General features: G+C 40.3%; 2 protein-coding genes across 3 annotated transcripts in view; both read left to right on the top strand.

The window, feature by feature from the left end:
* hipk3a (homeodomain interacting protein kinase 3a) overlaps window positions 1-8,819 on the top strand; it is a 28,702-nt gene extending 19,883 nt beyond the window's left edge. For both annotated transcript variants that reach the window (XM_041996402.1, XM_041996401.1), the window contains exons 13-18: window positions 261-422; window positions 507-872; window positions 1,015-1,176; window positions 1,269-1,537; window positions 2,763-2,896; window positions 4,635-8,819. In XM_041996402.1, the coding sequence (XP_041852336.1) occupies window positions 261-422; window positions 507-872; window positions 1,015-1,176; window positions 1,269-1,537; window positions 2,763-2,896; window positions 4,635-5,192 (1,651 nt within the window). In that variant the 3' untranslated portion in view covers window positions 5,193-8,819. The remainder of the gene's footprint in view (window positions 1-260; window positions 423-506; window positions 873-1,014; window positions 1,177-1,268; window positions 1,538-2,762; window positions 2,897-4,634) is intronic.
* Window positions 8,820-10,557: 1,738 nt separating this feature from the next.
* Window positions 10,558-14,159, top strand: part of kiaa1549la (KIAA1549-like a) — a 155,998-nt gene continuing 152,396 nt past the window's right edge. The window contains exon 1 of the mRNA XM_041997621.1: window positions 10,558-10,634. The gene's annotated coding sequence lies outside the window, so the exon portion shown is untranslated. The remainder of the gene's footprint in view (window positions 10,635-14,159) is intronic.

Here is a 14,159-nt window from a genome sequence, read left to right as displayed (position 1 = left end):
GCATTTGGTGTTTTGTTTTTTTTGTAGCTTTCGCATTGAGTGTATGCGTCCTAAAAGAACCAGTTTCTTCTCAGGAAGAATGTTAAGTTGAAAGTGCTGGTTATGATGAAAGTTTTTTTTTTTTTTTTTTCTTTCATAAATCATAGTAGATTGTTAGCGTTCATAGTATAATACACATTGGAATCTATTCCTATGACAGTGATGATGTTTAATAGCACTTTTTTCCTATGTTTTTTTTAATCTTTTACCTCTTCTAACAGGAAAGTGCGCTCACATAGCGGCCACTATAATGCAATGATGCAGCAGCCGCTCCTGACTAATCAGATGCCAGCCATCTCTGCCCATCAGCCAATCAATATAGGCATAGCTCATGTTGTGTGGCCCCAGCCAGCCAATAAAAGGAACAGACACGGTCACAACAGGTGAAATTCTGCTCCTAATTCACTTCTTCACCAATATATGTATATTTTCTTCTGTTACTAATACATCCATTTATCTACATAAAGGAATCTGTCTCATCCCAGCAACATCCACATGTCGGCCTGTCGAACCCCCAAAATAGCCGATGTTGTTGGACAGGCAGTGGCAGGAAGGGCGCAGCCTCAGAGGGAGGTGCCTCTGGTGGAGTCCCAACAACCAGAAATCCAGAACGCACATGAGGAAGAGGATGGCACAGAAGAGGAAGTGAGCTGCTTCAAAGAGCCTGTGCCAAGTGATACCAGACATGTAGATTTTTCCAGGCAAGCACAACGAGATGTGGCGGTCCTTATGACTGATACGCCGAGCCCAGCTGCCAGCGTGATTAGCATCCGCAGTGATCTGAGTGATGCAGATGTGGGGAATGAAGATCCTCAGAGTTGCCGTCTGAACGAGTGAGTGTAATTAAGAAAAATAAACCTGGTCAATACCACTCCACTGACTTTTTTTTTTTTATTTTAACAGGGATTACTACATTGCTACTAATATATTTGAACAGCTTGATACTAAGAGACTACTATAATATTCTGTCTGCAGGTGTAAAGAAGAGTGTGTATGTGAGGCTTGCAGAAACACCTGTGTGTCTATGGAAAGAGTGTGCTCCCTCAGCAGCCCTGACAGCAGCCTCAGCACCAGTTCTTTTGCCTCAAACTCTCTTCAGTCCAGCCCTTCAGTCTCACCATGCAAGAGACCCAACAGGTAGCAGCAAAGAAATAAAAGGAAATAACTTGAACAAACTCTTAGATTCTGATTTGTTGAGGCTTAACTTGCTGTTCCTCTTTTCTGTTTAGCATGTCTGAGGATGACAGCCATGAAAGTGGTTGTGACACAGTCGAAGGCTCCCCCACATCTGACACATCAACTTCCCCACGTGGCAACAGCGCCTACCGTTATCTTAACAACAACAACCGCCCACCATTGGCTGCCATGGTAGCACCACTACCCTCCCCTACCGAACAAGGCAGGCGTCCCCGTGGTGTCAGGACGATGGTCGTTCCACCAATGAGAGTGCAGAATAACAACAACTCTCAGGGGATAGAGGAGCGTGTCCAAAGAACGGGTCAGCATAAATGTTTATTTTATTTATATGTATTTAACTGTATATGTTTGTCGGTTAGCTCTTTGTGGAAATGTTTTTGTTCCAGCCCAAATGTGCCTCTTCTTACCACTTGTCGTGTGGTCTGTCACCTGTGCTTTGGTGGTGTCTGCTTTGCAGGTCATATGGAAGCAGAAGGGGCGTACTGCCCCCTAGTGGGTCATAGAGGCTGTAACAGGTGATCAATAGACACCAGCAGAGTTTCTCACATTGTGGTCTAATGCCTTATAGATGCATCCATAGTAGGCAATGCTGACATTGCCTTTCAGTCATCTTTATGGCTTTCCCTCCATTAAAGTTGTAGGTCTCAAAAAAGTTATTTTCTCTTTTTTTGTCTATCTATCCCAAAATCTTCAAAGATTCTGCTTCTCTGTAATCTAAACAAAATCTCTAACAGAAAATTTTAGTGTAGAGGGCTAAGAGGAGGGTGTTATTGTAACAGGAAAATAGTGCTCTAAATGTACGCAAGTCTGTTAGTTGTGTTGGTGTGGAGGGAAAGATGGATGCATTTCATTTGGTACAAGGCTAAACCTGTTTTTCATCTCTGCTGGTTCTCAACATACAGCAAAAACTTGCCCCAAGGCACTGATGTGAGATCAGTTTAACCACTCAGTTCTCGCCATGTGTTCATTTTGATCAATGATAGTTTTCAACTGATACACATCAGAGTCTTGATGCCCATTTTGAGTGCCAGAAATCTTTTGTTTTCCCAACTTTATGGATTTTTACTGTCTGTTTTAATGGTGCTGTGGTTTTGTGACAATTTAAAGTTCTTTGGTGGTTTGTTAGCTGAAAGAACAGCTATGATTTACAATACTCAGAAATCTCTTCTAAAAGAGTTAAATTACATTGTCCACTGAGGTCACTGCCATTTAAACAGCTTGTCATATTACAGCGGAGAAAGTAGAACTTGAATCCTTGATGGATGTTTTAATATGCAAAACCTGGGATTATCTTTTAACTTTCAGTGTAGATGCTGAGATGCCACACCTCATTTTCTCCATACTGATCAAAAGGTTTTGTTTTTCTTTTTTTTTTTCCTCCACTTTGGCGTGCCATCTTGTTTGAAGTTTATTGTTCTTCCTTCCTCACGTCTTCAGTGTTGCAGGTCTTGCAGACTGTACCAGTCATCTATTTTTGCTTTATATTAGTCATTGCTTGACTAGCTTTTGTCTAATGTCCACCCCAGTCTCAGAATCGTGGTCCCGATCCAAAGGGTGGTGCAGCCTTGGAGGACAACAGAGCACGCCCTCCTCCGTCCCCCTCCTCCCATCCGCCCCCTTACTACCCCGGCAGCAGCAGCACCCTCTGGGCTTTGGACAGGTCAGTCCTATTTCTGTCCTTTATTTCATTGAAAATTGGAAGTTTTACAGCAAAAGTGCAGTATTGTCTATTGTAAGTGGCTGATGTTTGGAATAAATATATTCAGTAAAATTAATTTTGTAACCTGATAAAATTAATAGTATGCTCCTGTCCTTTAAATCCTTTAAATAGAGAACATAAGCAACAATAACTGATAACAATCTATTAACCACAAAGAGAAGAGGATCAGAATGAAGAACCTGCATCAAAAGTTTGAAATGCCAAACAAGTGCTTAGTTAGTTTAAACCACATTCCACTTTGTCCTACCATCATATTTGTTTAAACATACAATATATTGTCATAGAAAAGCTGGATTTAGCAAGATACTTATTTTCATTTGCAGAAGAAATCCACATCAAAATATCAACAAAATTACAAAAACACAACATCATACACATTAGAATACATAAAACAATTAAAAAACCTGCCATATAGTACTAGTATCAGTTTCAAAGTGCTTAGTGCTTACAAGGCAGCGCCTATCAGAGTGCTATAGTAAATATGTATTTAAAAGAAAAGAAATAGGTTCAATGATCTCATTGCTGATTACTATACATCCACATTTTAAGCTTTGTTTGAAAGTAAATGTAGGCTGAATGATTTCTGATGGCTACATGAAAAATACACCCTTTAACAAATCATCTTGTGCAGATGTGGATTTTCTGAACTGCATCCCCCCGGAAGCCGAGCGGGTACCACTCAGACCATTTTTCATTTTGATAAAATCCTTCAACAGTGTTGGGGCCATTCCTTTCCATATTTTATATACAACGTTTATTTTTCAAGTTTAAAATTCTCAAAATTTAAAAAATATTGTTTTCCCAATATTTTTTGCATCTTGTTTGCTAGAGAAAGTGAGTAAAAAGGAATATTGAGAAATCCCTTGACATTTTCTTAAGGGGCTAATTATCTCACTGAATGGCCACCAGGAAAGTAATTTATCCTAAGAAAAGTTATCTTAAATTTTTGGATATTTGAACACCGATAACAAAGTGCTTACTGCATACGTTGTATACATTACTGCAAATTTTCCATTATTTCTGCTTATGTGTAAAGTTCTGTTGCCTGGATTTGAGGAGAAAAGAAGCCAAAACATTTCAGGGTGTTGAGGTTAGATTATGCCTGTGATGGATGCAAAGGTTTGTGCTTCTGGCAAATAGTCTCTGGCACCCGTTTATCAAAAAATGACTTGTTTACACTCTTCACCTTTAATTACTCACCCTGTAAGCAATTACCCATTTTTTTTTTTTACCTTTTTTTTTTTTTTTTTTTTTTTTTTCATTAAATCTCCTTCTGTTATGTTGATGGTGGTTTCAGCTGCCAAAACCGAGGCTCCAGCTCTGAAAACGCCATCATCACCATCACAACAACTCCACAACTATTAACATTTGTGGAAAGTCTGAACAGGTCTTAGGTTTTTCTGTTACCATATCATCATTTTAAACTTGATTATGATGCTCAGGAAATTATTTAATTCCATTTTTAATACTTTAGAGGGAAAATGGTATATAGTAGGGGGATATCATGCCATTCTGTATGTGTTGCACCTTGTTTCTCTTCTTCAGGAACCAGAAATTGCATGCGTAACATTTAATGAGCAGGTGTTGCAGACGACCTTTATCAGTGAGCTTCACTAGTGTTCCTAACCGGTTGATCCTGGGGGGATTAAACTTGTCGATGTTTCGTTTCGTCTTTCAGGTGCAGCCGTACAGTTCAAACCACAGCAACAAGGAGTGGAACGGCAACTACGGGCCCCTGCGGCCGCACGCCTACATCCCCCCCACTGTCCACACACACACCTTCACACACCTGCACCACAGCAGCCCCACACACACTTCAGCCGGCCCACACGCACACACCCAGGGCCTCCCCACACACACTTTGCTTACCTACCCCTCCAGTGGCCCCCTCCCCACCGCCCACCACCCTCATCCCATCCTGTCCTCACGCCCTCCCCCTCTCCTCCAGCATGGCTATGGTCTCTCCCACCCACAAGGAGGCACTTTAGTTCACCAGGTGACCCTGGGCATCAGCACCCACCCCCACCACCCTGCTCCTCACCCACACAGGCTCCTCCCTTCCCCAACCATCAACCCTCACCATCAGTCTGGCTACGCCCACCACCCACACCAGTTCAAGCCTCCCTTCCCTGCTCCACCCCCTCCTCACCCCTACATGGCCTCCCCAGCTGCATACACAGGCTTCCCTCTGAGCCCCACCAAGCTCAGCCACCACCCCCAGTTTTCTTACATCTGAGGAGCCGAATGGGGCCGCAGCACTACCTTCTGATGAAGAGGGGCAAGGGGAAATGGACTGGTTCAGCAACCTGGGCATGCAGACCTAGCAGCAGAGCACAAAACGAACACTTGTGATGAAAAAGAGACGACGAGAGGAAGACAAGTAACCTGTCAAAGTGGACGAATAAAGAAAACGACTTAACAACGCCGAAGATGTTTCATTATGTTTTTGAAGACAGAAATTTACAACCAAAGGGGTTCACGTTCATGAGCTGTTGACCATGTTTGATTTGATCAGAGCAACTTCACCTCTGAAAGACTTCCCTTTGAAATCATGTCAACCAGTGGAGGATAAAGGAGGGCATCGCAAAAGTGAATGAATTCAAACAATAAGGAAATTTTCATTTAGAATGTGTCCTTTGCACATTACCTTCTGTTTAGGTTGTTTTTAAGAAGAAATATGATCTAATTCAAGGCTGGAAATTACGTGTACTTGTTGCCGTCAGGTCGCTCAGCCTCCCCTTTCCCTTTATCTTTGTTGCCTTGTAGCATGTGCAAGCCGGTCAGATCTGTTCGTTAAGCCATCCCAGTTCGCTTAACCCGAAACGAACGCTCCTGTGTTTGTTTTGTTTTTATGTTTTTTTTTTTCTCTCCCAGGCAGACATTACGTCTGCCATCTTCTAGTGCCTTAAAACCAGAGTCTATGACTTCAGGAGCATATAGATTGTAGATTTAAACGGGCTTGCTGCACTTAACCTTAAGACTCTGAATAAGATGGGCTTATTGGAGAAATACCAGGACAATGTTTGTGGGATGTTTTACTAAAGTTTGACTTTCAGTTTGCTTTCTAACTCGAGTATGGGTTTAAATTAGCTAGAGGCTGCACATATAGGGCTTTGACTGAATTAGCTTTTTATGTAAATAAAGAGTGATTTGATATTTTGATAATCGATTTCTATTCACTATAGTACTTAATTCATAACAGTATTGTCACTGTTTACTGTAACTGCAATACAATCTAGACACTCTGGGTTGCTGTGTTTTTATTTTGCATCTTGTTTTAGGCTTGCATTAATACATTTAGAATTTTTGGGAGTGGCGTAGACTTAAAACGATAATTGTTTTATGTTTTTACTTTAAACTGCTTCTCAGTGTTTTGAAATAATCTTTTATCAACTTACAGTATCATCGCTGGGCTATTGAGTATTAGTTGTATCAGTAATTGTAGAAACGTTGATGTGAGACGAAGCTTTTTGTCCTTGTATTGAAGCCTGTTGTCAGTTTTGATACATTCCTTCAGGGTGGATGCATAGCCTTGATCTTTTTGTGTGTGTTTTTTGTTTTTGTTCTTTGTTTTTTTTTTGTTTTTTCCAGTGTGTAGTGGAGCTGTGTCTTTACCTTGTCATATCAGCTGGCGTTTTTTTACTCCAATCAACACCAAAGACTGTTCGTTAATCATTTCTGAAGCATGGTCTATGATATTTCTTCTTTCAACCTCCAGCATACTGTTGCAGTTTGTCAATATTGGAATATATTGTGAGATCTCTATTTTGAAAATGGGGTTATGGTTTTTATTTTTCTGAGCTATGTTTGGCAAATTGTATTTGGAATGTATAGATAATAAGCTGCTATGTACTGATTATCTGCCACTTCGTAGCTGTGAATTTAGAGGATTAATCTTTCTAGCCTGCATTCTCTCCTTTGTATTGTAGTTTTGACAACTAGATACAATAGAAGTGGGGTTTATTTTGATCATAGAGTATATTGAATGCTACTCATATATGCTAGTGCCTCTGTATATTGGCTTTGTTGTTTTGAAGTGACTGTAAACTGCTGTATTTTTTTTTTCTCTTTTTTTTTCTTTTTTTTTTTTTTTACTAAGTTCCTTTTTGGTTTGTGTTTTGTTTTTTGTTTTTTTGTTGTTTTTTTTGTGCGTGTGTATTTAGCATCAGTATTTCAAATGTAGATTGGGTTCACTCATTGATTCTGTAACCAGTGTGTTGACATATTATTGTTTGTTTTTTTCTTTCATCCTGGCTTTTTGTTCCCTTATAGGACTGTATTTGCAACTCTTCGTACTGTACAATTAGTGCCTTTTCTTCAAGCAGTGGCTGACAGTCTTGCATTTGATATCAAAGCAGTTGGAAATGATTAGACTAGTTCCTTCTGAGGGGGGGTGGGGGTAAATCATCTCTTATTTTCACATCACAAGACCCCAAAGTAAACAGTCAGGGAATGTTTTATTCACCAAGAACGCTGTGCAGTACTACAAACATAGGGCCTGAATATACACAAGTACAAAGCTTTATTCTCACACCGTGAATGTATTTGTGAACGTCGAGACATCCGTTTTAGTTTGCAAATGAAATATTTGTTACATTTCTGTTGTCTACTCAGCATTTTCTCATATTATGTGATCGGGATATCGATGGTTCCTGTATATGCAGCTATATTACCATTGGTAGATACTTTGTGTTTCAGTCAGGGGTCCTTTTAAAAATGCTTTATCCATCAGTCATATTCAAAGTTTTGGTCCAAAGTTGTCCCCCATTAATCTGATTATTGTATTGCATTATGATGGTTTTGCTATGTTACTTAAGTAATGGGTGTATTTTGTGTGCTTGTCTAATATGCTACTGTTTTGATGATTTTTAGAGGATGCACTGTTCAATTTGGAGTGCTACCTAGAGTTATAGCTGTTTGTGTCATGGCACAGTAATGTGTACTCCACTTAAAGGAAAATGTGTCCTTTTTTTTTTTATTTTTCCTCTTTATTTTTAATTCCTGTGGTGTGCCGCTTCTCTTGGCGATTCCCATGTGTGTCTGTTCTTTCTGTCAGCACAGGTGATGTCCCACACTGTAATCCCCCACCACTTTGGGTTGATTGCTTTGTATAGATAATCTCACCTTCCCTGAAGCTTTACACTGACAGTTGCATCATAAGACACCGGAGGGGTCACCCAGTCTGGATCCAAAGCTCAGCAAGCACATGGAGCCCAGTTGCCTTAAGCAACAGCAGGCAAAACGACTGCTAAGATGCCTCTAAAGTGTGAGCGTTCCTGGTATAGGTGTCGTAATCTGCTCTCTGAGGACAGTAATACAGAACTGTGTCCGCTTCCTGTTGGGCTGCTTTTATTGGATGATCAAAACTTGTCAGATCCATAAACGATCTGTCTGAACGTGTCATTTAGGCAGAAAACAAATAGTTCAATTTGACTTCTTGTACCATGGATAATTATTGGGTTTAAATTGGATACATACAGGCACAAATATAACATGATTGCAAAATCAAAACATTTACCGTTATAAATGTGTAGATTTGTGCGGCTTTATGATTTTATTATTTGATTTGTTTTGTTAATCTTAAATGCTACACTAGTGTGACTTGTCGCAACTGCACTGTGCAATATACAACAATATGAGGACTGGGAAAATGATGGTTGGGTTGTAATGATGTGTGTCTTATTAGTTTGCAGTCGTTCCCCCCCTCTAGTTCTCAGTGAGTTTCAATGTGACCAAGCCTTATGTACTTTGTCACAAAAAGCGGGTTCCTTCTTGGTGACTCTTATTGGTGAGTGTCAAATTATGAATTTATTGTGTAATATGTTGAGATTCACTTTGAATTAAAAAAAAATCTTTTGCTTCAGTCACTGTCTTGTATTTTTTCCCCCCACTAATAATGTTAACTAATGAACTTGTTTACATTTTTGTTATTCATGGACATCTTTTTAAACAACTACAGGTCTCATCATGGCAAACCATTTTTTTCTATTTTGTCTCAATCCAGGTCTCATGCTGTAAATCAGGGATTAATATTCAACACAAGGGTCCAGATGACACATTGCCAGATTATCTATGTTTGCAACTAAACTATTGAAGATGAAACCACCTGTAATGTGTGTAATGTTACAGGCCTCTGAGATTTTTCCCAGGAGGTAAAAGAAGCTCTGCATGTTTGGAGTTTCTTGTAGGTGGACAGGGGAATTGCAAACCAGCCTAAAAGTGGATATTCGTGGTCCAATATGGGAATAAAACCAGCCTAGCCAAGGGCGAGATGTTCTAAGAAAAACACAGACATAGGTTAATAATACCAGCAGCTGCACCTCATTTATGGGCCATTATTAAAGTATCTGTCCCTCTGAGGACAACAACAAAAAAAGATTTTAATCATGTGTATTTTTTCTGTTTAAAAATATAAAAGCCTGTGATTAAGAAAAGTGACACCAGTGACAAACAGATTTTAATGTTTTAAAAACACCTTTCATTTCAACTGATTATTAGATAAACAATTTTTCCAGAGGGAGCTGATACTTTAGAAATATTTAATTGAATGGAGCTTTCTTGTAATTGTTGAGAAGTAACAGCTTAAATTTATCCAGTGTATTACTGGATAGAGAAAACTAGTTATTCAGTGTAATATCTGTTATTCTTTCTTACATTGTTAAGTTAAAGCTTTGTAAGCTCAGCCCTCTACAGTTTCCTTAAATCTTCATGTTGATTTATTCTTTGGCTTCTTTAGTCCAAGATCCAGAGGCCGAACAAGTCTGTCCTTAAATTTTTTTAAAGGTTTGAAGTTTGAATTAATCTTAACATAAAAACCAAATGGTTTCCATGAATATAAGCTTTGTCATTGTGCATGATTGGTTGTTTTTAGCTTTCCTTCAACAATTCATTCTACTTGTTCAAGTTTTAGCCAACTTTGTTTAAAGAAATATTCATCTTTTGATCATCGCGTAGCTTTGAAATATGTCTTTTAGATAGTTACAGATGAAATACTTCCTTTTGATTAAAATAAAGGGATGATCAGGGAGGGACAGCCCTGTTTGAACTCTGTGTGGTGTCCAAAATTGGTCCTTGACGGCAAATGTCCTGCAAGTTTTGGATATTTCTAGTAGCAAACATGAATCAGATTAATGAGTCAACATTCTTGTGCAGAACTTCACAACAAGATGTTGAGGAGAGCCATTTAATTTTAATCAGGTTTGTTGAAGCAAGCAAACACCTAAAACCTGCAGAACTGTGGCAATTGAGGACCAACTTTGGACACCCCAGCATTAGGTTGTTGTATTGTTTGTCTACATTCTGTCAGCTGAGGAAGTGTTTTCCTGCTGTAACAAGTCAACAAGTCCAAATGTCACACATCATTATCAGGACCACAGGAGCTTCTCCTGGAGAACTCCTGTTACTGAACTCAGCCAGGGTGAAAGACTTGCTTTGTTTTAATGAGTCTGTGTAAACACAGAAATGTTCAGTCATGCATGTCTACAACAGTCTACAACTAAATTCAGCTCAAACCATATGAAACATTGTTTCTGTCAGAAATGAAAATAAGAAAACAGGAAAAAGGGAAACCCAGTACTCCTGAAATGAAAATATTTGACTGCTTTTTCTGCTCTGCCTTCGGCTCCCAGCAGATGGCGCTAGTCTTCCGCTGGCTGAACTACACACCAGGGCGGCGCAGGTATTTATTTCCAGCCGTTTCTTTTGGTCTTCTAATGATGCAGCGGACTCTCAAAAGACACAAAATAATAAGAATAATTAAATAATTAAACAAATAAATAAATAAATAATTTAAAAACTAAAAAGTGAATCGACTCATCTCCGCTTTTGGAGGTGACTTCAGTTCGTCAAACCGACTTGTAAATAAGCACCAGCCTCCATATACTTGCCACCAGAAGTTGTGTTAAGCTAGCCGTAGTTAGCCAAAACACAACAGGAAGTTCATTTATTTGTTTAAATAAAACCGTAAAAGTTTGTTCAACCACGTTAATCGAATCAATACTATGTACAAAAAGGTGTATGGAAATCTTATGACGCAGAATTTTAAAGACGGCTTGTGCACCGTGTACAATGTTTATAAATGAGCTAAAGTTTGCTGATAGAGTTAAATTTGATTTGGTTTTTGTTATAAAGGAAACAGTTGGTGAAAGCTAAGCTAGTCCTGCACTTGTACTTTTAGTCTTATTCTCACTATGTCATCTCACTATGTCACGATTATTAATTTTGAATAACTTTGCAATTGTTTTGCTTCTTCGTCTTCTGTTTTTTTCTTCCTGGTTGGTCTGGTTGTGGTAATTTTATGTCTTTCTTTACATGTGTTAATATGTTTCAGTGTTTCAAATCGGTCATTTGTGCCCCATATTCTAAATATCATGTATCATTTTCCCTATTTTCGGAACATAATTTGGTCATTTTTGCATCACTTTCTACTTTTCATTTTTGTGTCCTTACTGTTGGTTTTTCTTTTCTCATTCTGGCTGTTTCATATTTTTATTGTGTTCTATATTTTTGGCACAGACTTGTTAATAGTTTACTGAACTGTCAATATGTACTATTGCCCCAGGTACAATATCCCAATAAAAAATGGGTGGAGCACATTATTTAGATAAGAGGTTTTTGTTTAGCGAGTCTATTCTTGACTGTACTGGGAGTTGGATCATTTACATGTCTGTCATTTGCGCAGTGTGCTTAAATGAATATTTAAGCCATTCTGTTCTCATTCCCAGGGTGTCAAATACTCCCATTTGGTCAAAGTCCCTGGCTTCCTTGAGGCTTGAGGTGTCAAAGTGTCAGGGCTATAGACTCCCAACAGCAAACAGACCAGTGTTTACTTATGAACAAGCACCAAAGTCTTTAGAAAGTAGCTAGAGAGGAGGTAAAGGGCACCAGAGGCCACACTGACAATGAAGGCATGCTTAATAATAACCACACCTGATGTTTGGAGCAATGGTAGTGGGGTGTGTGGAGGTGGATGCGTGGTGTGTGGGAGGGGGGGCGGTGTGGGTGTGGGAGGATGAATGGTGGAGGGATGATGTATGTGTGGGAGGATGGGGTATGTGTGGGAGAATGTATGGTGCAGGGATGGGGGAGTGTGTGGGAGGATGGATGGTGGAAGGATGGTGTGTGTGCGGGAGGATGGATGGTGTATGGGAGGGAGGATGGTGTGTGTGTGGGGGAGTGGTGTATGTTTGGGAGAGTGGGTGATGGAGGGGTGGTGTGTGTGTGTGGGAGGATGGGGTACGTGAAAGTGGATGTTTGGTGTAGGAGAGGGAGGACGGTGTATGTGTAGGAGAATGATGTATGTGTGGGAGGATGGGTAGTGGAAGGAAGGTGTGTGTGTGTGTGTATGGGAGGTGTGAAGGTGGATGAATGGTGTGTGAGAGGGAGGATGGTGTATGTGTGGGAGGATGAGTGGTGGAGGGATGATGTGTGTGTGGGAGGATGGGGTAGGTGTGGGAGAGTGTATGGTGGAAGGATGGTGAGTGTGTGGGAGGAAGGATGGTGTGTGTGTGGAAGGATGGATGGTGGAAGGATGGTGTGTGTGTGGGGGAGGACAGAGTATGTGAGGGTTGAATGGTGTATGCGTGGGAGGATGAATGGAGGAGTGGAAGGAGAGTGTGTGTGTTTGTGTGTGTGTGTGTTGGTCTGGGGGGGGGCAGGACTGGTTCTCGGGGTGTGCGGCTAGGCGCTGGGGTGTGGGGCTGGCCTCTGGTGGTGGCCGTCTGGGCGGGCCGGGTCCCCCTGGGTGGCGTGCTGGCCCTCGGCCTGTGGGGGAGGGGGGTGTCCCTGCGCTCCTGGGCCCGGGCCCTCTGCCCCGTCTGTCCCGGGCGGCCGGTGCCCCGGGGGGGTCGGGGACTGCTGGCCTCGGCCCGCCGGGGCCGGTGCCATGTGTCCGCGGGGCGGCTCCTGCTGGGGTCTCCTGCTGCTGCCTTCCTGGGCGGGCGAGTGGTCGTCTCTGTGGACCGGTCGGGATCTGTTGCCTGCGGGGGGGCTGGTGGCCTGGGTCTCGGGACCGCTGGCCTGACTTTGGCCTCTGTTCAAGTGAGGTGGCATCTGCATGATCACTCTGCATGGTCACTCCTTCCTGAACGTCTCCACACAGTCTTTGCGTCGCCATGTGGCCGAGTTCTCCAACACATCCACACAGGTTTCTCTGCGCGTGTTCTTGAATACAGCAGTTTCACTTATATCTATTATCATATTTTTTTTTTTTTTTTTTTTATTATTTCTGTTCTTATTATTATTATTACTCTAACTCTTATTATTATTATTGTTACTATTATCAACTAGTTGTGTAATGACCTACTGGCTAGGATGATCGTAGCTATATATGTTGTAAGTAGTATGGATTACATGGTCTTCTGTATGATGTTTCAAGTCCCCACCCGCACTCCCCACACCCTTTCTGTCCCTCTCTCTCCCCTCCCTCTTCTCTCTACTTTCTTTTCTCTCTCTCTCTCTCTGTCCCCTCCGGTCGAGTCCAGCATTAAGAGTCTGATTTAATAAAGTTTTTCATCAAGAGGGACTTTATACATGTAGTATAAATCCCTGCTTGATAGAGTAAAATTGCCCAGCACCAGACAGCAGCCAGACAATCATTCTGTTTGCAACGATACTGGACAAGACAGGTTTAAAAAAAAAAAAAAAAAAAAAAAAAAAAACTTTTAAACTTTCTCCCAAAAAGCCCCAGTCCGTAAAGTTCAGCTTAGCTGCAAGAAGACTAAACATGTGTGCAGAGCCTGTCTGATATGGAGGACGTAAAGTGACACAATGAATTAATTAAATATATCATTCAATAATTACTTAAATGTGTCATTAAATAATTAAAATGATAATGAAATACATAAATGTGTTATTAAATGTATCATTAATTGATTAAAATACAAATGAATATATGTGAAAACATATATAATTATTTCACTATTTAATTAATTATTTATCTATTTATTTATTTCACTATTTAATTAATTATTTCTCTATTTCATTATTTAATTAATTATTTATCTATTTAATTAATTATTTCACTATTTAATTAATTATTTATCTATTTCATTAGTTCACTATTTAATTAATTATTTATCTATTTAATTAATTATTTCACTATTTAATTAATTATTTCATGGTCCGTGTTGCAGTGCATCATTAATTTATTTTATCTGTCAGCCTAGCCCATCAAACTCAGTGGGCGGGGCTAACCAGCGCATGT

This window comes from Melanotaenia boesemani, chromosome 10, assembly GCF_017639745.1.
Source record: "Melanotaenia boesemani isolate fMelBoe1 chromosome 10, fMelBoe1.pri, whole genome shotgun sequence".
Classification (NCBI taxonomy): Eukaryota; Metazoa; Chordata; class Actinopteri; order Atheriniformes; family Melanotaeniidae; genus Melanotaenia; species Melanotaenia boesemani.
Note: the sequence above shows the minus strand (reverse complement) of the source record. Positions and strands in the feature narration are given on the sequence as shown.